The sequence below is a fragment of the Syngnathoides biaculeatus genome, chromosome 8 (genome assembly GCF_019802595.1).
Source record: "Syngnathoides biaculeatus isolate LvHL_M chromosome 8, ASM1980259v1, whole genome shotgun sequence".
Classification (NCBI taxonomy): Eukaryota; Metazoa; Chordata; class Actinopteri; order Syngnathiformes; family Syngnathidae; genus Syngnathoides; species Syngnathoides biaculeatus.
In genome coordinates, this window is record NC_084647.1 from 11,426,116 (window position 1) to 11,447,489 (window position 21,374).

The 21,374-nt window shown below is 41.7% G+C and overlaps 1 protein-coding gene across 1 annotated transcript in view; it reads right to left on the bottom strand.

The window, feature by feature from the left end:
* Positions 1-818: 818 nt before the first annotated feature.
* Positions 819-21,374, bottom strand: part of vps53 (VPS53 subunit of GARP complex) — a 35,907-nt gene continuing 15,351 nt past the window's right edge. The window contains exons 11-22 of the mRNA XM_061827655.1: positions 20,349-20,490; positions 19,412-19,519; positions 18,919-19,013; positions 16,591-16,833; positions 14,251-14,398; positions 12,732-12,814; positions 12,552-12,630; positions 12,293-12,441; positions 12,133-12,202; positions 11,348-11,485; positions 3,565-3,669; positions 819-2,203 (exon numbers count right to left, since the gene is read on the bottom strand). Of these exons, the coding sequence (XP_061683639.1) occupies positions 2,033-2,203; positions 3,565-3,669; positions 11,348-11,485; positions 12,133-12,202; positions 12,293-12,441; positions 12,552-12,630; positions 12,732-12,814; positions 14,251-14,398; positions 16,591-16,833; positions 18,919-19,013; positions 19,412-19,519; positions 20,349-20,490 (1,531 nt within the window). The 3' untranslated portion in view covers positions 819-2,032. The remainder of the gene's footprint in view (positions 2,204-3,564; positions 3,670-11,347; positions 11,486-12,132; positions 12,203-12,292; positions 12,442-12,551; positions 12,631-12,731; positions 12,815-14,250; positions 14,399-16,590; positions 16,834-18,918; positions 19,014-19,411; positions 19,520-20,348; positions 20,491-21,374) is intronic.

Here is a 21,374-nt window from a genome sequence, read left to right on the forward strand (position 1 = left end):
TGTTGGGACAAGAATCACGGATTTTGGCACCGAGGATTTGCCTTTGTGGACCACATGATATCATGTGACGGGCCAGATCTGGCCCCCGGGCCTTGCGTTTGACACCCGTGCCTTAAGGGGTTGCACCACCGTTCCGCCGATAAAATCTTTTCCGATTGATATTCACCAAAACATGTTAAAATGAATGCAAAACTATTCAATGACGCACAAGGATTCTTTTGTGGCAATATTTAGTAATCATAACTTCTCATTGTATCATACAACACAACCATACAGTACAATTTTTTTTTCCCCCTAAACTCATTTTTCTCACGGGCCACATTGTAGAACCGGCTTCTCTCAGAGGGCTGTTGTGACTGTGAAAAATAAATTAAAATCTCATCAGATCTACATCAATTTATGAACTAGTTTTGGAATCAGATATCAAGGGCAACGTGTTTTTCATCAAGTAACACAAAAATCCTTGTAATATCTCAACTTCATCGGTAATGACGATGCCAATTTGAAATGTTGGTACAGATACTGCAATAATCATGTAAATTGACAATGCAGATTTGGCTCCGCGGGCCACATAAAATCATGTGGTGGGCCGAATCTGGCCCCTGGGCCTTGATTTTGACACCTGTGCCCTAGAAAGTAGTATGTTGCTAAATGCGCTAGAAATCAAAAGCAATTGAAAATGTTGAATAACTATTTCCACATTCACTTATCCCGCTATTGCTTTTTAGAATGAGATTTCATACTCTGAATTTATTTTAATTGTGAATTTCTGCCCGGTGCATATGATGTCTAAACTGGACATTCCCCAAGACACCTCATAAACGCGAAGAACATTTTATTTTCTCGTTCATAAATCTATGGAAGGGAAGTGTAAAATTCAAATCAATACACTCAGATTTGCCATTTAACACCATGGCCCTGCGGGTAGAGTCATTTATCATAATAAGAAAACAACATTTCACTTGGCTCATAAGAACATTCATTCTTTTGTAATTTTGGACTTTTCCACACTCTTTCAACCGTGCGTTTTATATGGTGATGCGGATTATTTGTGCATTTTTTTTCCAACAACTGCAAGGGAGCACTCGAGCGGAAAAAGTAAGAGTGAGACCGGTGGAATATATGTGCCGAAGATGTGACTTTTACTGCTAGAGTGTTTCTGTCGTGTCTCAGTGATTTTTACCTGTATGTTTTTTTTTTTAACTGGCCCTGTTAGCGCTGTGTTAGCATGTTACTGCTGTGTTACTGCCGTGTCTCAGTGATTTTTACCTGTATGTTTTCTTTTTTTTTTTTAACCGGCCCTGTTAGCGCTGCGCTAGCATGTTGCTGCTGTGTTACTGCCGTGATTTGTGAGACCGAATATATGTGCCGAGAAAATGACTTTTACCGGTCCGGCCCTGCTACTGCGGCGCTAGCGTGTTACTGCCGTGTCTCAGTGATTTTTACCAGTATGTTTTTTTTAAACGGCCGTTAGGGCGCGCGGCGGTGCTAGCGGTAGCGTGGTGGCGTTAACGCGGCGGCGCTAGCGTTGGCGTGGCGGCGCTAGTGTTAAACTCTCGCTAGTGTTAAACTCTCGCTAGTGTTAAACTCTCTGTCTACCTCTTTGTAAAAATCTTGTTTCAACGTGGGCACTTGCGGCTTTTACACGGCTGCGGTGTATGTATGTACCAAATGGTATTTCCTTTCCAAATGTACTGGGTGAGGCTTATAACCAGGTGTGCTCTGTAGGCCGGGAATTACGGAAACTCAATTGCGCTATCGCCCAATCAAACCGCTGGCCTCGGTGTGAACGCAACGGGAAGGAAATTGCACAAATAAACGAATATTTACCAACAGCAAGTCACCACTGGGGAAGTTTTTTTTCTTAACTTGCCAGGACCTTGGTTTATTTTTATGTGTGATGAAAAATGGAGTCAACGCTTTTGTTTTGAACAATAAGTCAACGGAGCAGCAGAGCGACATTTTGTGAGATCAATAATTGAGTGGTAAAGGCCAGGCCAGCCGCACACGGCATCTTGAAGTATTGTTCCCTTCACAGTCTCTTCTTGATGAGTTTTTCTAGTTTACGTATGCGGGAGGACTCCTGCTCAGGGGTGGGGGCGCTGAAGGACAAGGAGGGGCCGCCTTCGGCCCCCGAGGGCGGTGTGGGTAACCTCTGTCTGAAGAGCTCCAGCATGCTGCTCTGCTCGCCACGTTTTAAACCCTGCACACCAAAGGATGACAGACAATCAAGCAAATACAGTCAGTGAATTCCAATCTCCCAAAAATGAAATATACAGTGGGTAGTGGTGCTGATAGAACCATCGAAGTCTGCTCTCTCTCACCTTGCCCCCAAAACATCCAACTTTGGCTGTCCCTCTTAAGAGCTCATTTCTAATCCAACCCAACCTGCTCACTCTGAGCGAGAACCTCAACATCTTCATTTCTGCCACCTCCAGTTCATCTTCCTGTTGTCTCTTCAGTGCCACCGTCTCTAATCCGTACATCATGGCCGGATTGGCCTCACCACTGTTTTATAAACTTTGCCCTTCATCCTAGTGGAAACTCTTCTGTCACATAGAACACCAGACACCTTCCGCCGACTGCTCCACCCTGCTTGGACCCGTTTCGTCACTTCCTTACCACACTCACCCTCACTCTGGATCGTTGACCCCATGTATTTGAAGTCATCCACCCTCGCCATCTCTTCTCCCTGGAACTTCACTCTTCCCCCTCCACCCCTCTCATTTACGCAGATATATTCTGTTTTACTTCAGCTAATCTTCATTCCTCTCCTTTCCAGTGCGTACCTCCATCTTTCTAATTGTTCCTCCGCTTTGTCCCTGCAGATCACAATATCATCTGCGAACATCACAGTCCAAGGGGATTCCAGTCCAACCTCATCTGTCAGCCTATCCATTACTACCGCAAACAGGAAGGGGCTCAGAGCGGATCACTGATGCAGTCCCACCTCCACCTTAAATTCATCTGACAAACCTATGGCACATCTCACCGCTGTTCTGCTGTCCTCATACATATCCTGTACTATGTCCTGTACTATTCTAACATATTTCTCCGCCACACCAGACTTGCGCATGCAGTGCCACAGTTCCTCTCGTGGTACTCTGTCTAAGCTTTCCTTTGGTCTACAAAGACACAATGTAGCTCCTTCTGACCGTCTCTGCACTTTTCCACGAGCATCCTCAGGGTCTGCGGTACACTTCTTAGGCATGAAACCATACTGTTAGAACTGATAGAACATTTTCCTGATTGACAATAATCGGGGCAAGTTGTGCTAATGGAAGTGACACCTGTCACGGCGGACATTCACCAACATCTCAACATATGGCAAGTTGCCGGGCGTTAATGTGAAACAGTACCGCCAATCAATACGGGGGGGAAATGAGGTTAGCCCGCTAACCCCTCCCGCCAGAAAAATAGATGAATACAATTAACCATGACGAGGTGAAACTATGGGGGCCCCAACGCAAATACGTGGGGCTCCACTGTATAGACAGACAGAAGATAATACAAGGAAATGTCCCAAACTACACAATCAAACTTATTTTGGCCAAGCAAGCAAACCTTCATGTCGAGTATTTTCTGGAAAGTCTCAGGATTGCCGTCGGCCAAGAGCTTGATGTAGTTATCCACAAACACCACGGGCGGTTCATGTGGGGCCATCACCACCTACAAAAAAGAAAAAAGAAAGAATTTAAAGTTTGTTTTGCCCCCCATTCCCCACTCTCCATGGTTCTCCTGTGCGCCATCATGGTATGACCTAAGAGATCTTTAAATGATCCCATATGCTGCTGCAATGACCTAAATCAAGCAAATGGGGTGGGGGTTTCAATCTGACACAACCAATCGCTCTGGCAACAAATGAAGTTGAGATTTTCATATTTCACCATTCTGCACTGGAATTTTATACCACATGCAGTAAGTGCAATTTGTTGAGCCGAGAATGAACTTAACCAGTAAATATTGAAAGAGATATGATGAGATGAATGAAAATGTTAAAGCCCAAGTGTCGTGCCTATAAACATTCTAAAATAGATATTGTAATGAAAAATACATATAACATTATTCACTTCAATGTCTATACGATCAAAAAAATGAGCGGAGAGCGCGTCATCCATGGGCAAAGTTGCGGAAGTCTCATTCGACGTTCAAGTGGTCGCCACATTGTTCTACATCTCCTGCCCGCGACGTCACACTGGGATGTTCACCATTGAAAACACACTGTGGCCCCTACTGTGGGAGACGAACATGCACCTTCTGACACGGAACCCGTTTTCGAAGAAGAGAACATCTCACAACCGAGTGAAGTGACCGGGGCAACATTTCCCTATCGTTTCAAGCCATATTTAGATGATATGCGGATCACAGCCAAACCGCATGCAGCCAAACCACCTCTCCGCCCGATCTACCTCTCCGGCGGTGATGAAGAACGGCGCCCGGGGCCACGAGCAACGATGACGCAGCCCGCCCGGAAGCGATGATGACTGCGCGGCCAAACTGCCTCCCTGTACAGCTAGAGGAGACGGGCCACCGCAGCCCGGCGCCGTGCCGAGCCACCCCGGCCGAAGAAGTTTTGACAAGGCCAGCGGCGATCCACAAGGCCGGCTGGTTGCAATCCACAAGGCCAGCAGCAATCCACAAGGTCTGTAGAGGCCGTCCTTCAGCGGCTGCTGCACGGAAGCCTTCCGATGCGAACATCGACACATTTAGCACCCCTGACATACGGATTACGCCCCCCCCCTCCCCCGCCCCCCCATCTATTCTTCACGAAGAACCGGGTCTATTGGAAAAGTATGAAGCGTAAATCCATCCTCCCGAGTGTTCGAGCAATATCCAGCAATGCAACGAGCTGCCATCTTGGCTAACACGAAGGAACAACGCAGGTAAAACTAGTAGAAACAGACGAGACCGCTCGAATGCGCTACTGCCGTGTACGTCACTTCCTGCTTCTTCTCGAAAACAAATCCCTCAAGAGGATTTTCATGGCGGAAGTTACAAAAAGCCATATACGTCAAAATCATGTTTTGTGGTGAAAAAACGGATGGGTCCATACCGGCTGCAGTTTTTTTCATGAATAACATACTAAAAATCATGCATTCCACGACGGTGGGTCTTTAAATGTCGCTTTCTCAACAGTCTCGCAACAAGGTGGAAAGCTTGGACGAGAAGACATTTTTTTCCAGTCACAAAAGGCTGACGGACGAGAACCCCTCTCCTCTTTTTACAGGGTAACGCACATTAACAGTGGTAAGAATGGTCACGCATTACCTCATGTTACTACAGAAATGCACAAAAAGGTGATCCAAAGAACACCCCTGTCAAGGAATTACAAGAATTTGAGACGTTAGCAGGCAGAAAAGGTTGTGGATTGTGTAGAATTCTTAGCTTTTTTTGCTCGCCCTGCTGACCAAGTGATTTATTTGCAACTGGGCTGGAGTCAGGCCAAAGAAAAGCCCTGTGGGTTTTGTAGAATATAAACAAGTTGAAGACTGCAATGAAGAAAAAAAACCCAGCTGGATAAAAAGAGGGCTCGACAAGGGTGGGGATGGGGTTTGACTTTTCTTTTTTTTTTTAAAATAGTCCCCAGAGAAGACCTTCACAAGTGAGCATCGGAGTGATCCTGGGCTGGGTCGGAAGAGTGGAAAACAGCCACGTCTCACAGGGGTTGCACCAGCAAGGAGAGACCGCCGCAGACAGTCGGAAAGCTCTGGACGGAACTGAGAAGCGGCGCACAAAACAACCTTGTTGGACACGACAACGGGATCACAAGTTCAGAAAAAGCAACCGAGCAAAAACTCGACCCAGGTTGACAGTCTTCGGACTGGGCAATGGCAAGAGCTAAAAAAAAAAAAAAAAAATAATAATGGTACTAAATCTTGGTTCTTAAACCTTATTAGGTACAATTTTGGTATGTTTGGTATGATTTAACTGTTCATACAAGAGCAAATGGAAAATAATTTTGAGGTTGGTTAAAAAGTAGTCCTGAAAGAAGTGAGATCTACATTTTCTTAGTGAGCTAAAAATGGCAGCTTTCAAGTCCCAAGTACAGTAACTTGGACTGACACCTCTTTGTGCAGGTTTTGTCATTAAAAAGCTTTGATTTCAGTCCAAGGAGTAATTACCCACAAAGAACATGGAGGCTGCATTAAATAGCACGTTTCTACCCAATAAGTCTTTTTAAAACGTAACAACTTAAAACTTAACATTTAAATTCAACTCACTTCCCGAGGCTACATAACTCTTATTCCACCATCTTATCCAGGTGTGACTGAACTTTCTGAAAAATCTGTATTCAAGTGTTGTCTTTAAGGCTCCGAGATGATATTCAGCCAGCGACCATCAATTACCGTAATTTCCGGCCGATAAGCTGCTACTCTTTTCCACGCGCTTTCAACCCAGCGGAACTATACTTTTTGCGGTGGTGCGCTAATTTGTGCATTTTTTCTAACGGCTGCAAGGGGGCACTCAAGTGGAAACGGTAAGAGTGAGACTGGTGGAATATATGTGCCTGAGGAAGTGACTTTTACCGGTCCGACCCTGTTAGCAAAGTGCTAGCGTGTTACTACCACGTCTCAGTGATTTTTACCAGTATGGTTTCTTTTTAACCAGCCCTGTTAGTGCGGCGGGGCTAGCATTAAACTCTCCGTCTTTCTCGTGTTTCAATGTCAGTTTCAATGTGGGCACTTGCGGCTTTTACACATCTGCGGCCTATGTATGTACCAAACGGTATTTCCTTTACAAATGCACTGGGTGAGGCTTATAACCATGTACGCTCAAAAGGCCGGGAATTACGGTACTTAAACTCCATGTACCCGGTAAATAGGGGTGTTGGGTGTCAAAAAAACAACAACAAAAAACACATTTGTAGCTATTTTGCATTATTATAAAATATGAAATGACAATCTCATGTAGCTATTGTGCATTCTCAGCATTAAGAGTCTGATTTATAAAAGGTTTGCACATGTAAAAAAGGATGCAAACAGAAAGTGGAAGATGATCTAAATAGGTGCACAGAATGCGCAAAATTATCCTTCGAGGAGTTATGCAAAAACGTTTCATAATCTCGTGTTTAGTAATGTGTGTAATTTGCAGCGGCTGATTTTTCAGTCTGAATGGGCCATGTTCCGTGCCTCCACAGTTAAGACTGGTGATTGAGATGAATGAAAATTAGCCGAAGTAAAACAGAATATTTGTGGGTGAATGTGGTAAGTGTGAGGCTCCAGGGAGAAGAGATGGCGAGGGTGGACGACTTCGAATACTTGGGGTCAACAATACACAGCAATGGTGAGTGTGGTAAGGAAGCGAAGAAACGGGTCCAAGGGGGTGGAACAGTTGGCGGAAGGTGTCCGGTATTCTACGTGACAGAAGAGTCTCCGCTAGGATGAAGGGCCAAAGTGGTGAGCCAGCCATGATGCACAGATTAGAGATGGTGGCACTGAAGAAACAAGAGGAAGCAGAACTGGAGGTGGTAGAAATGAAGATGTTGAGGTTCTCGTTCGGAGTGAGCAGGTTGGATAGGAATAGAAATGAGTTCGAGAGAGCAGACTTCAATGGTTTGCACAAGTCCAGAGGCGAGAGAGTGAGTATATTGGTAGAAGGGTGCTGAGGATGGAGCTGCCAGGCAAAAGAGCGAGAGGACCCAAAGAAAAGGTTGATGGCTGTTGTGAGGGCGGACATGAGGACAGTGGGTGTCAGAGAGGAGGATGCACGAGACAGGGTTAGATGGAAAAAGATGACACGCTATGGCGACCCCGAACGGGACAAGCCGAAAGGAAAAGAAGAAGAGGGTGGTTGGTGCCGGTCGACACCAACCTTGAGGGATCCTGTCGAGCAGAAGCAATCCTATCGGGCCTTTTTGGCCCGTGGACTGTCAGCAGTCTCTGTTTGTTGATTGTGCCAGTGAACAACAGCAGCTACTTCAGGAACGAACAGACTGCGCTTGCTATGCGTGGGTGTTTTGAGTTCCAGTCAGAGACCGCCACATCTGTTCATTAAATCCAGTCAGTTGTTTGCGGGACCACTAATTTCAGGTTTCACTACAATATCTCCGTTTGTATTCAACTGACACTTCCATTTCCGTCACTTGAAATGCCATTTTGTGCTTGCGGTGCTCTCGCAAATGGTTCGCTCTACGGTGAAAAAAAAACTACAGCTAATTAAAGCGCAAAAACCCTCTTAAACACGCCGGTGTCCACCGCTTTTCCAACTGGTGCCAAAAGTGCTTTCAAACTGTGAAGAGTGAACGCACACACAATTAAGCGGCTGCCATTTGCAATCGGAGTACAAGATTGCCATCTCAGTATATCACACGAAACACACCCAGCAATGGAGCACACGATCTGTTGGGGAAGAGGAAATTTAGCAAACCAGGCCCTTAAAGTGACCGAACACTGGTTTCCTAACGAAAAAAAACAAGCAATGTGTAAGTATTCCCTTTGCTGCACTGTCAGTACTGATAGAAAACATCTAAACTCGAGAGACGTCACAGCTGTTTTAAAAACACGGTCAATCAAAGCGCTCTCTGGCTTTCAAGCCAGAAGTCGGAATTGCTCCACCAAATCTCAGCAACATGGAGACAAAACAGGACAACCGTGAAGAACGTTCGGAAGGAAAGAAGTGCTCTTGGGAGTCCCACCAAATTCAAAAGACCGACAGGCATTCACATTCACTTCATGGGTGTGGACATTTTTCTTCACTCCAGGGACAGTTTAGAATGGCGGGGGGGAGAGAGAGATCTGGGGCAGTAACATACCAGGTTCCCCTTGGATGTCACAGACAAGGCCAAACGTCTTGACTTTCACAACTTACATCCCACACACATACTGTGTTTTGGAGATAGTTTGATATTACTTAACTTTTTTATTCCTTTTACTGTATATTTTTTTGATGACAGTAGCACACTGTTAGGGCTTAGCTGCATTTTATTTAGATGATGGAGGGGCTCCAATTTGAGGTTTAAAGGTGAAAAATGAATGTGGACAGGCTTGTTCACCTGAGCACCCTCCAGTGCCCCTGTGCAAGGCATCATATTGTCAAACTACCGTAATTCCCCGCCTATAGAGCACACCTGGCTTACAAGCCTCACCGAGTACATTTGTAAAGGAAATACCATTTGGTACATACATACGCTGCAGCTGTGTAAAAGTCACAAGTGCTCACATTGAAACATTGAAGATATTTACAAAGATAGTACACAGAAAGAGTTTCAAGCTAGCGCGGTGGTAACGCTAATGCTAACACGAGCGGTTAAAATAAAACTTACCGGTAAATATCACTAAGACACGCCAGTAATACAGCAGCAAGACGCTAGCACAGCGCTAATGCCAGAGCAGCGCTAACAGGGCCGGTCAAAGTCACTTCCTCGGCACATATATTCCACCGGTCTCATTCTTACCTTTCCTGCTCGAGCGCCCCCTTGAATCACTGCATAAACCGCAGGGTTGAAAGCGTGTGAAAAAAGTCACGGCTTGTAGGCCGGAAATTACGGTACTTATTGTTGGATTTGCGTTTATTTGCGCTGTTCTCACTCTGACCTCTCAGTGTTCATGTTCATTAATATGTTTTGCATAATTTGTGCTGTCCAATATGTGTACTTTCAGAAGCACTTTATAGGCCAAGTACCTTTTTGAGTTCAAGTGGATGCTGCTATTCTCATTATAAGTACAAAGTACCATAAACATAGTAAAAACACTACAAACCAAAACAACCCGAACCATCATTGTCACAGTCACACATAAGGACACCTTGGAATCGCCAATGAAATGAATGCAGGTTTTTATTATTTGATTTTATATAAATTTTCTGCAGATAAAATGTTGCATTTCCCACTATACAAACGGGACTCCAATTAAAGATTAAAATAGCAAATTGTTTCCCTCAAGAGGACAATGAAAGTACCTCATTCAGTTTGGAAAGGCAAGTGGTGCCAAGCTCAGACGTGATTTGACTGAATGAAAAAAAAAAAGTGAAAAATAGCCGGGGGGTCTGGGGGCTGCAAGCGTGATCAAAGGATGAACACCAATTTTAACGTGCAAGTTTTATAAATAGTATTATAAAGGAAATATATCTAGTACATCTATAAATAAATGCTATTCTGTTTTTAAAATGTACAAAATATGATCGTTCATTATTTAGGTGCATACCTTTAAGCCCCAAAAATTATAAATTCAAATACAAATTCAACCAACTGCTAAATTGAATACAGATTTGCATCATGGCATGCAAGCGTGCTTTTCATAGCGTGTATCAATTCAAAAATTTTTTGTTTTAGTAAATGATTGAAACGCATGAATTTGACAAGAATTATTAACGCCATGTGTCGTTATCAGTAAATAATACAGACATTTTTACAAGTAATCGCTTCTGAACTGTCACAGTCTGCAACTGGGGTTGGTTGTTGGCCTTGGGTTGACATCTTAAGGTAGCAGCTATGGAAAAGTTTGTTTTCGTTGCTTTCAATTGTTTGACGTGTTTTTGTTGTTTCGCATGAACTTCCAATGCCTTGAAACCTTTTGATCCATAGTCAATATTATCCTGACCCCGTGTGCACAAAGCTTTACCGGGTCGATCGATTTTGCGAATAAAGTCGCTGAACAGAGTGGCAACTTCCTTCTTTCCAAGTGATTTTTGACATATGAATTTCTTTTACTCGAGAGGCATCTTTGCTCTTGAGCACCGCCATCGTGTTCACTTGAAAATGGCCCCACGAACCGCCTTGTATACAACAAGCGTTTTCATTGGTCAGGAGGAACACATTCGACCAATCAACAGACGTGTATCTAAACTTCCACCTCGCTTCCAAAAGTCGGACCGGAATTTGAACGAATGTGGATTTTGGCACGGGTTACGGTCGGAATATTGCAGAAAAACAGAAAAAAAAAAAAAAAAAAAAAAATATATATATATATATATATATATATATATATATAATTTTTTTTTAAATCAATGCAATTTAAAAAGACAGAACGGGAAAATCACATCTGCAAGCTAATATTTGTTTCCATTACTACATTAGTTAAATGGACACCAAATATAAGAGGACCTCTAAAGTAAAGTTCTAAGACTTTTGATTCTTTGGTTGATGGCATACATTTATCTACACTCGTTAAATATGTCATAGCATTTATTTCAAGTGTTCCATACAAAATGAGCGTCACTGATATTATTTCACTACACTCCCCTTATAATGACCATCTTAAAATCTTGAGGTTGTGGGAAAAGTAAACTTTACAATTACCGAAGTTTTATTTTCAAAATGTGTCCAAGAAAGGCAGGCTATGCATGGCATGTTTTAAACCTAAAACTACTTTGTATAGAATCATGCAACTGCAACATTACTGTTCCTCACCTTAAGTATCATCTCTGCACGGGTCATGCCCTTCACCACGATCTTAGTGTAGCTGGCAGGTGCCTTGCGAAGCACCTGGGAACCGATGGAGGGCAGATCTAGGAGGACTGTTTTTAAGGAGTGTGTGTCCAGGAGGAGCTTGTTGGGAAGAATAGACAAGATCATAATTCCAGTCAAAAACAGGAGCTGTACAGAAAAGCCTCGCTTCTCGAACGTCCCCGTTTTCGAACGCAAATTTTGAGATTTTTTTGCTTCCGTTTTCAAACGAAAATCGGGACTACCTTATTAACCCCGAATCATGGCTCCAAAGAAGGCAAGTTGCTTGTTTAAAGTTATTCTGCACTTTTGTTAATAAAAAAAGTTTAGAAGTCTGGGGGCCTAGTCGCTACAGATACGGCAAAGCACTACCAGCCTCGCGTACTCTACTACTAAAGCATACATTTTAAGCAAGAAATAAATATATTCTTAAATTATTTTATTATATAAAGTAATTAAACTACTACTAAAACTACTCTGAAGTTTATTATCAGGAAAAGCTAAAAAAAAATGCTTTAAAAAGCCACATTTTTAAGGCTTGGAACACATTATTTCTTTTTCCATTCATTGTACTGAGAAACATCAATTCGGTTTTCGAACAAATCACTTCTCGAACCGTTTTCTGGAACGAATTGTGGTCGAGAACCGAGGCATCACTGTACCAATGTAGCACAAACAGGTGGACCGAGCAATCCACTTAAGATTGTAACGAAAATGAAGCGGACGTGAAATAATTAGCATGCACATACTTGTTCTGCTCCCACCATGCTGATAGGCTTACATCGGAACAAGTGATTGATAAATTTAGGGATGAAGGAGCTGGAAATGAGAGTTGAAAAACATTTAACTTATGCATCTTTGCTCCACACGTTATGTGCCATGAAACTAAGGATGTCTCATGTGTATTACTTTGTGAATTTGATGCAGAATTGCGTGAAATATTTGCGCGTGGAGGCCAAATTGTCTCTGATGATCGGCACATTCTGCTTGATGTGCATGATGATTGAAGTCACATATGGACTCTGGTCACCGACATGCTCCACATTCTGCCACGGCATCTGAAAGAAAATCAAATTCACACACTCAGCCATATGTTATATATATATATATGTTTTATTAAATTACCGTGGGTTTGGCTTAACAATTGATATTTAATCAAGTGTCCGACCTTGCTCATTGCAGTGAGACCAGGGTCACAAGCGGCATCCAGATCTTGCACAAGTAGCTGGATACTATTAGAGATCACGCTGGTAAAAAAGTTCAAACACAAGATTATAAAAATATAACATAAAATAAAAGGGAGGCTGCTATTGAAGAAACAATCTATGAATTATATTTTGCTACATACGTGCTGAATGTATCCATCTCTCCAGTCAAATTAATTCTCTCCACCAGGATTTTATCCACTTTCTCTTTTAGTTTCTCTTCAAGCTGTAAAAAGGCAGATGCCCATACAATAGTCAGGGAAGTACAGTAAAGCCTCGGTTCTCGAACGCCCCCGTTTTTTAACAAATCGGTTTTCGAACGAAAATTTTGAGATTTTTTTTTTGCTTCTGTTTTCAAACGAAAATCGGTACTCGAGCAAAACCCAGAAATAACATATTACGCACGGCCAGACCAGCTGACCCACGACGCGCTTTGTTGTGAATTCCTACGCCGGCGAATAAACCCGGAAATAAAGCGCATGGCTCAAGCAGCTGACCTACCCACGACGCGTTTTGTTATTGTCTATTCGAACATAGCCTGAAAAAACCCGGAAATAACATAACGCGCGCGGTGCAAGAAGATGACCCACCCACGGCGCATTTTGTTATTGTCATTTCGAACGCCCGGAAACGACGTAACGTGCACAACAAGTGCACTTTTGTTATTCTGGATAACGCAGCCTCTGTACACAGATGTATCCCAGTAGTGACTGTTGTTCTTCTTCTTATCGAGGACTACCGTATTAACGTAAAAAAACAAAAATTGGGACGATCTTATTAACCCCCAATCACAGACAAAGACAAGTTGCTGGTTTAAAGTTATTCTGCACTTTTGTTAGTAAAAAAAAAAAAAAAAAAAAAGTTTACAAGTCTGGGGGCCGAGTCGCTACAGATACGGCAATGCACTCCCAGCCTAGCGTACTCTACTACTAAACCATACATTTTAAGCAAAAAATAAATACATTTCTTAAATTATTTTATTATATAAACTATTTAAACTATACATGTATTTCTACTCTGAAGTTTATTATCAGGAAAAACTAAAAAATAATCCTTTAAAAAGCCTAATTTTTTTAGGCTTGGAACGAATTATTTCTTTTTCCATTCATTGTAATGGGAAACATCGATTTGCTTTTCGAACAAATCACTTCTCGAACCGTTTTCTGGAACGGATTGTGGTCGATAACAGAGGCATCACTGTACTTACAGAACAATGTAACATATGAGTGACTTGTCCAAAACATACTTTTGGGGTATGTTTCACTCTATTATCTCAGTGGACAATGGAGTTCAAAAAAGTAAAAAAAATCATGTCAAAGGTAAAAACGCTCAAAGTAGATATATTGAAACATAGGTGCGTAAATTGGAAACCCTACAAGATACAGAGGTGTATTTATTTATTTAGTTTTAATCCTGCAGAGTAAAGGAGGCGGATGACCCTACAATACTGCGATGGTCAACAAAATGAGTAAAATCTGTTCATTATTATGTTTCTGTAAAATAGCAAAAATTGAGTTAATTTTTTTTCCCATTAATTCCCACTTCATCTAAACTCCCCATGAAAATTGAACCCGGGTCTACCAAATACCCCTTTGCAATCTTCCATACAGCTGATGAAAAGCAGACACAATTTAAAGATTTTCTAATATTAAAGGTACGTGCCTGTTGGGTGGTAGCAAGGCAGTACTCCGCAGTACTCAGGATGCTACAGATGAGGCACAGCTCGTCAACGGTGAACTTGGCCGTTTCCGAGCCTTCCTTCTCCTTCAGCAGACTGCTGATCGTCAGAACCCCGCTGTTACTGCTTGACCTGGAGATGGATACAAACCGACTGAGAACTAACGACACTGTCATACCAAGCAGGAAGTGATAATAGTGCTGGAATCGAGATTCTTATTTATTAATTTGAAACCTACTCATGCAAGTTTGTTCCATGTTGAAACGAATAGCGTACATAAAAGTATAATGACACTACAGCAACCAGATTAACATTAATTAGCTCGAATAACGTGATGTGATCAACGATCATTTATATGAAGCTGCTCTCAATAAACCTCGAAAAAAGTAGGTCATAACTCACCATAGAAGACAAGTGTGTCACAGAGAGTACCCTAAAGAGTATAAGTAATCGCATATGTTTGGCAATATGGCAAACATTAGTCAGTGAGTGCATGTGTAATTAGCATGTTAGCATATCTGCAGGTCAAACGGCCTCATTGTGTATGAAGACCCGTCAGTGATGATTTCTAGTGTGGGTAGTGATCCAAATAATGGTACTGCAATTTGCACGCTATTGATATTCCACAACACACTCCGATTGCCACGTTACTGCTCCCCATTAAAATACTGCCGCGACAGAAGCTTTTCATTTCAAAGTGAATTCTCAAAAGTCCCTAATGGCTTTATCACCGCACCAGAAGAAAGACCACATACGGGTGTGACAAATGTGGATTAAATTACACGGGGGAACAATTTGAGAATAATTTCACTTGGCGTTAGATTTTTTTATCCTGATTAAAACCAAAAGTGGCACGCGGAGTCTAAAATTGTAGTCAGGTTTTTTTTTCCCCCTACCATGCCAAGTCCCCCCCCCCCCCCCAACTGATTACCCTCCAGATAAGCAAAAAAAAATCCACTGATTAAGATGGAGTCAGACTTGCCATCTGATTACAGATTGGACTCCTCTACAGCTATGTGGAAACTTGGTTGTGCAGTCTCAATTGAGAAAGTGCGGTGAGAAGTGTGTGCAGCTCCCAAAATGTCAGTACTATCAATATCTGGAACACAAAGATAGCATAGCAGGAATGAACAGAACTTGTGTCATTTCCTTTGTATAACAATCATGTGCAAAAATATTGCAGTCACGGGTGATTATTTCATATTTCATTGTTTTTCAATATTGCGTTTGGCTGGCAACCAGTTCTGGGTGTACCCAGCCTCCTGCCCCTTGACAGCTGGGATAGGCTCCAGCACTCCCCGCGACCCTCGTGAGGATAAGCGCCGAAGAAAATGGATGGATGGATGCTTTTCAATAATTGACAATTTTATAAAGCAAGCACATAGGTAGAGTATTTGTCATATTTATAAAAAAAAAATTGCGGATCTATGATTATGAAAAACTTGACGTGATAGAGAAAAACTGAGGTCAGTTTTGGATTTTGCAACCAAAAATTACCGTAATTTCCGGCCTATGAGCCATGAGTTTTTTCACATGTTTTATATCCTGCGGTTTATGCGGTGATGCGGCTAATCTGTGCATTTTTTTTTCCTAACGGCCGCAAGCTGGCACTCGAGCGGAAAAGGTAAGAGTGACACTGGTGGAATATATGTGTCGAGGATGTGACTTTTACCGCTAGCGTGTTACTGTGATTTTTACCAGTATGTTGTCCGTTTTTTTTTTTTAACCGACCCTGTTAGCGCATGTGGCATTTTTTTTTAGTGCTGCGCTAGCATGCTGCTGATTGTGTTACTGTCGTGCCTCAGTGATTTTTTTACCGGTATGTGTTTTTTTAACCAGCCCTGTTAGCGCCGTGCTAGCGCTACAGTAGCATTAGTACTGCCATGTCTCAGTGATTTAAGTATGATTTTTTTTTTAACTGGCCCTGTTAGTGCTGTCCTACCATGTTGCGACCGCGCCTGTTTTTATTTTACCGGTATGGTTTTTTTTGTTGTTTTTTTTAACCAGCCGTGTTTGTGCTACTGTGTTGTTGATATGTTAAGGTAAGCTAAGGTATTAAAACTTTGAAAAATATCTGTGTACCATCTTTCTATGTAAATATCTTGCGTTTCAATGTGGGCACTTGCGGCCTTTACACAGGTGCGGCTTGTGCATGTATCAAATGGAATTTCTTTTACAAATGTACTGGGTGAGGCTTATAATCAGTTGCGCTCTGTAGGCTGGAAATTACGGTAGTTAAAAACATCAGTCAAACCTAACTCAACATATATTGTGTTCCCCAATATTATGTGTATAGTTGAACAGAACTAATAATGTGTTTGTACTTGGGCAGGTTGCCTGAGAGGATCTTCCAGGCATACTCCCGCAGGAATTTCTGAAAGATGGTCGTGAGGGCAATCATGGGCTCCCCAGTGCTCAACTGGGAGCACTGGACCATGCACTTCTTGTAATAGACAAAGAGGTCGGCACAGCTTGGCAGAACAGCGCCGCCCTCATCGGTGGCGACCTTGGGTGGGCCTTGTGCTCGGAAGTCAGCCACAAACCTGTCTATCAATTCGCCGAGGTTCCTGAAAGAGGCACAGACAGAATTGCCAGAAGGGTTAATTGGCACACACATAAAAATGCGATAGTCGGGCCTCTGGATTTAATTGAAATAAGCACTGACTAACATAATTTAAAGCCGCATATAACTGCGCAATCACAGCTCTCCTAAAACTCCATTCGTTTTTGGAGCAATCATTACCTCCTGTGGGAAGGAGGGAGTGTTGGGGGAATAGTGGAGGCCGGTGGCAGTAACAGAGGGGAAAATATGGGAAAAGGGAGAGAAAAGAAGAAAGCCAACAAGGAGTGAGCAGACTAAAAAGAGAGGGGGGGGGGCGTCGAAAGAAAAAAAAATGAAGAGGTGGGGATTAAAAAAAAAAAAAAGTGGTTGCTGAGGCAGCAATTTATTCGAGCTCTCTCGCTCTCTCAGCGTCTGTGGTCGTGTAGCTAATGGGAAACATTTCTGCCACAACCGAGTCGGTGGCATGTCCAGGAATAAGAGATGGAAAGACAGACAAGCCAGTGAGGTAGAAAGCACGAGGGTGTGTGTGTGCGTTAGTGAGGAACGTCAAATTGGGAAACAAGGATGTATGTGTCGACTTTATACACAATCAGTCCCTGGTTATGCACTTATACAGTCCTGCGGAAAAAGTGTTCAGATTTTTTAACGTTTGTCACACTGAAATGTTTCCCATCGTCGAACAAATTGAAATATTAGTCAAAGCAAACAAGTAAAGACAAAATGCAGTTTTTAAATGAAAGTTTTTATCATAATGGGAGGAAAAAAATACAAACCTAAACCCCTTTGTGTGAAAATGTGATTGCAAAATGTAAATCTAATAACTGGTTGACCCAACCTTAGCAGCAACAACTGCTATCAAGTGTTTGTTAACGTGCCGAGGAAGAATTTTGGCCCACGCATCTTTTCAGAATTGTTGGAATTCAGCCACATTGGAAGGTTTTTCCAACACGACCCGCCTTTTTGAAGTCATGCCACAGCACCTCATCAGGATTCAAGTTATGATGTGGCGAGGCCATTCCAAAGTCTTCATGTTGTTTTTCTTTTGCCGTTCGGAGGAGGACTTGCTGTAGTGTTTTGGGTCATTGTCCTGGAGCAGAACTCAAGAGCATTTCAGCTTGAGGTCCAGAACGGATGGCCAGACATTCTCTTTTAGGATTTTTGGTAGACAGTAGAATTCATGTTTCCATTTATGAGAGCAAGTCTTCCAAGTCCTGAAGCAGCAAAACATCACACTACCCCCACAATGATGTTCTTTTACATCAGATGTGATGGGAACGAGACCTTCCCAAAAGGTCAACTTTTTATTTTCCCAAAAGTCTAAAGACATCATCAAGATGTCGTCTGGCAAAATTGACGAGCATTCTATGTTCTTTTTTCTCAGCGGTGGTTTTCATGTTGGAACTCTGCCCTGCAGGCCATTTTTGCACATATGGTGGAGTTACGAACCCTGACTGACCTTAAGTTTGGCAAATGAGGTCCTGTAGTCAATTGAATGTTGTTGTGGGTTTGGTTTTTTTTTGTAACGTGTTGGATGAGTCGTCACTGCGCACTCAAGGTAATTTTAGTCAGCCGGCCACTCCTGGGAAGGTTCACAGCTGTTCTGTTTTCACCATTTGCGGATAATGGGTCTCACTGTGGTTAACTGGAGTCCCAAAGTTTTACAAATGGCTTTAAAATCTTTCCCACACTAGCATATCAAACTTTCTTTCTCATTTGTTCCTGAATTTCTTTAGATCTCAACATGATGTCTAGCTTTTCAGGATCTTTTGGTCTACTTGACTTAGTCAGGCAGCTCCTATTTAAGTGATACCTTGATTGAGAACAGGTGGGGCCGTATCGGGCCGCAGTGTGGCTAGAGAAATTGAACTCAGGCATGAGAACCCACAGTTATTGTGTGGGTGTGTGTCAGGGAGGATAATTTTTTTACTTTTTCCTCTCTAAATGATTAAAACCAATTTTTTTGCACTAATATTCAAATTTGTTTGACGATGGGAAACTAAGTGTGACAAACATAAAGAAATAAAACAAGGGGGACAAACACTTTTTCACACCACTATATGTATATAAAGTAAATATTTTTGTTGCTCACTTGTCTTGAGATTCTATGTAGACATACAGATGGGGCTCAAAGCACTTGGAGATGATGCCATGGAAAGGATTATCAGGAGCCTTTGGTTTTCTGGGCTACAGAAATGCAAGAAACAATCATTAAGACAAACAACTAAGATTTGTTTTAAGGAGTAGCGCTTAAAACAATCAAAAAAGAATATTTTGCGTCCTGTCCATTGAAGCAAATGCACCACATTTTTAAATAATGAGCATTCTCACATTTTATTACTAAAAAACTTGAGGTTTCAAGATTCACCGGTTAATGCCAAATTAATAATCTATTAATAAACCAGTCACAGCAGCAAGAACACATACTCGATGGGGACAGTTGTGTAATGCATATGTATTTTAGATATTGAAAAAAAATCTGCAAGATAAATAAGCTAAAAAGAACCCAGTTATTAGTAAAGCCAATGAATGGGAACTATACTTTACCGTGAGTGCAGTAAACGTTTTTGAGGCATTTATCTCACCTTTGCCAGATCCTCATCCTTGTCATCTTTCTGAGTACCCTCATCATCTCCTTGATCATCCTCCAAGAAAGGATTAGATGGGTCTAAAGGACTCTCTGGCCTCTGCTTCTGCTCAGAAAACAAAATTATTTTGGTTGTACAGCGCAATCTATATCACACAATTCTAGTTGGCGGAGGAATAATTTAACAAATTAACATTTACAAAAAGGACCATCCATTATCATTGGAAGACATTCATGTAACAGCCAATTATGAAATCCCACCCTTAAAAAAGAAACTAACTTAGAAATAGACATCATGAGTGGAGCCATACTCCCATTGTAGTACATTTGGCATGAAAGAAGCCCGTTGGATAGTAACCGTGTCCATTTATGTATTGCAAAAGCAATGATTTATCGACAGGCTGCATACGTGACCTGAGATATGAGCCTTGAGGCTGCAAATAATTTACCAAGGTCACCTTGCCGCACCTGTGCAACTTTACATGAGAAATGGCTGCAAGACAGCTGGAAGAGATGCATCTGTTATACTGTACATATACCACTTAATTTTTTGTTCAATTGTTGACCATGTTACACATTTAATTGGGATTTTTCTTCCAACTGTTTTGAAAAATAGATTTTTTTTTCCAAGAACCACTTATATTCACATTACTGAATAATATTGATTTCCGTTTTTCTCGTGACAGATGATGCATTTTTTTAACTGGCAAAAATTTGCATTAGGAGGAATAAAGCAGGAAAAAAATGTTAGGGGAAAAAAATAGCAAAAATGTTTTTTAAATATGTCATGTTCTTCTAAGGCCCGACCACGCGTCCCTAAACGGACAGAGAATTCTGTCTAACAATTTAAAATATAAACGGAGGCAGTGAATTCTGTCTTACATTTCACAATATGTGAGAATAAAAAGAATGTGCGTGCGTATGCTAGGACTTACCACGGGGGCATCAGTCAATGTGCTTCCTGTGAAACGTTTTGCTAGCAGACCTTCGAAGTTTGTGGTCCTCTGAATGGCAAATAGAAGCAGCTTCACTTCGATCTCCTTGGCTCGTGTTCTCATTACTTTGGAAAGCTCAGCTCTTTTGGAAAAAACATGCATAAAGAAGGTGACACATGGATGACATATGGATGAATTAGGTGACCGTTAGAGGTACAGTGCTTCCCTATTATTTGCAGGTGATAAGGACCAACACCTACAGCAAGTCATGAGTGGCCCTCGCCAAAGGGTTTGTTTTCTATAAATGCCAGAAAATGGCAACAAAGCACTAATTTTGTCAAAATTGGACTCCTCCACTCAATTCAACATAGCTGCTTGACACCAATATGCCAGAAGATGCAGACAAAAAAAAACTACTCATCTAAATGATCTGTTTAATTCACTTTCACATAGTTCCTTGGCCCCAAACAGCCACAATATGGTGCAAAACTAATACATTTAATGCTTTAGCATGAGCCAAAAACGGTTAATCAGTAAATTTGACAAATCCCAAACTGAATACGTGGGGATCTACTGTATACTACATGTTGGGAGGAAAAAAATAAATAAATCACAGAACTCTAGTAACTAGTTCCACCATTCTCAAACTATTTTGCCCAAAATATGATTAAGTTCTGCAAACAATTACGAATGTATGTTATCTGAACCAATAAGTCTGAATTACAATTGGACAAAAATAAAACTGATATGATTGTGACACACGTGGTGCACAGCTCCAACATTACATCTGAGCTGCAGCATTTTGTAATGCATTTACACGTCAAACAATTCAGAATCAAAATTGGCGAAACTTTGAAAAAAAAAAAAAAAAAATCACAATAACAGCAGGTAGAGTTTTGTTTCGTTCAGAACATAGAGGGATTCATTGGAGCAAAAAAAGACACACTCAATTGGTAAAAAAAAAATACATAGTTATATGTCTTTAAAAGTTTATATATTAAGGCTTAAGTAATATTTATGGTATGA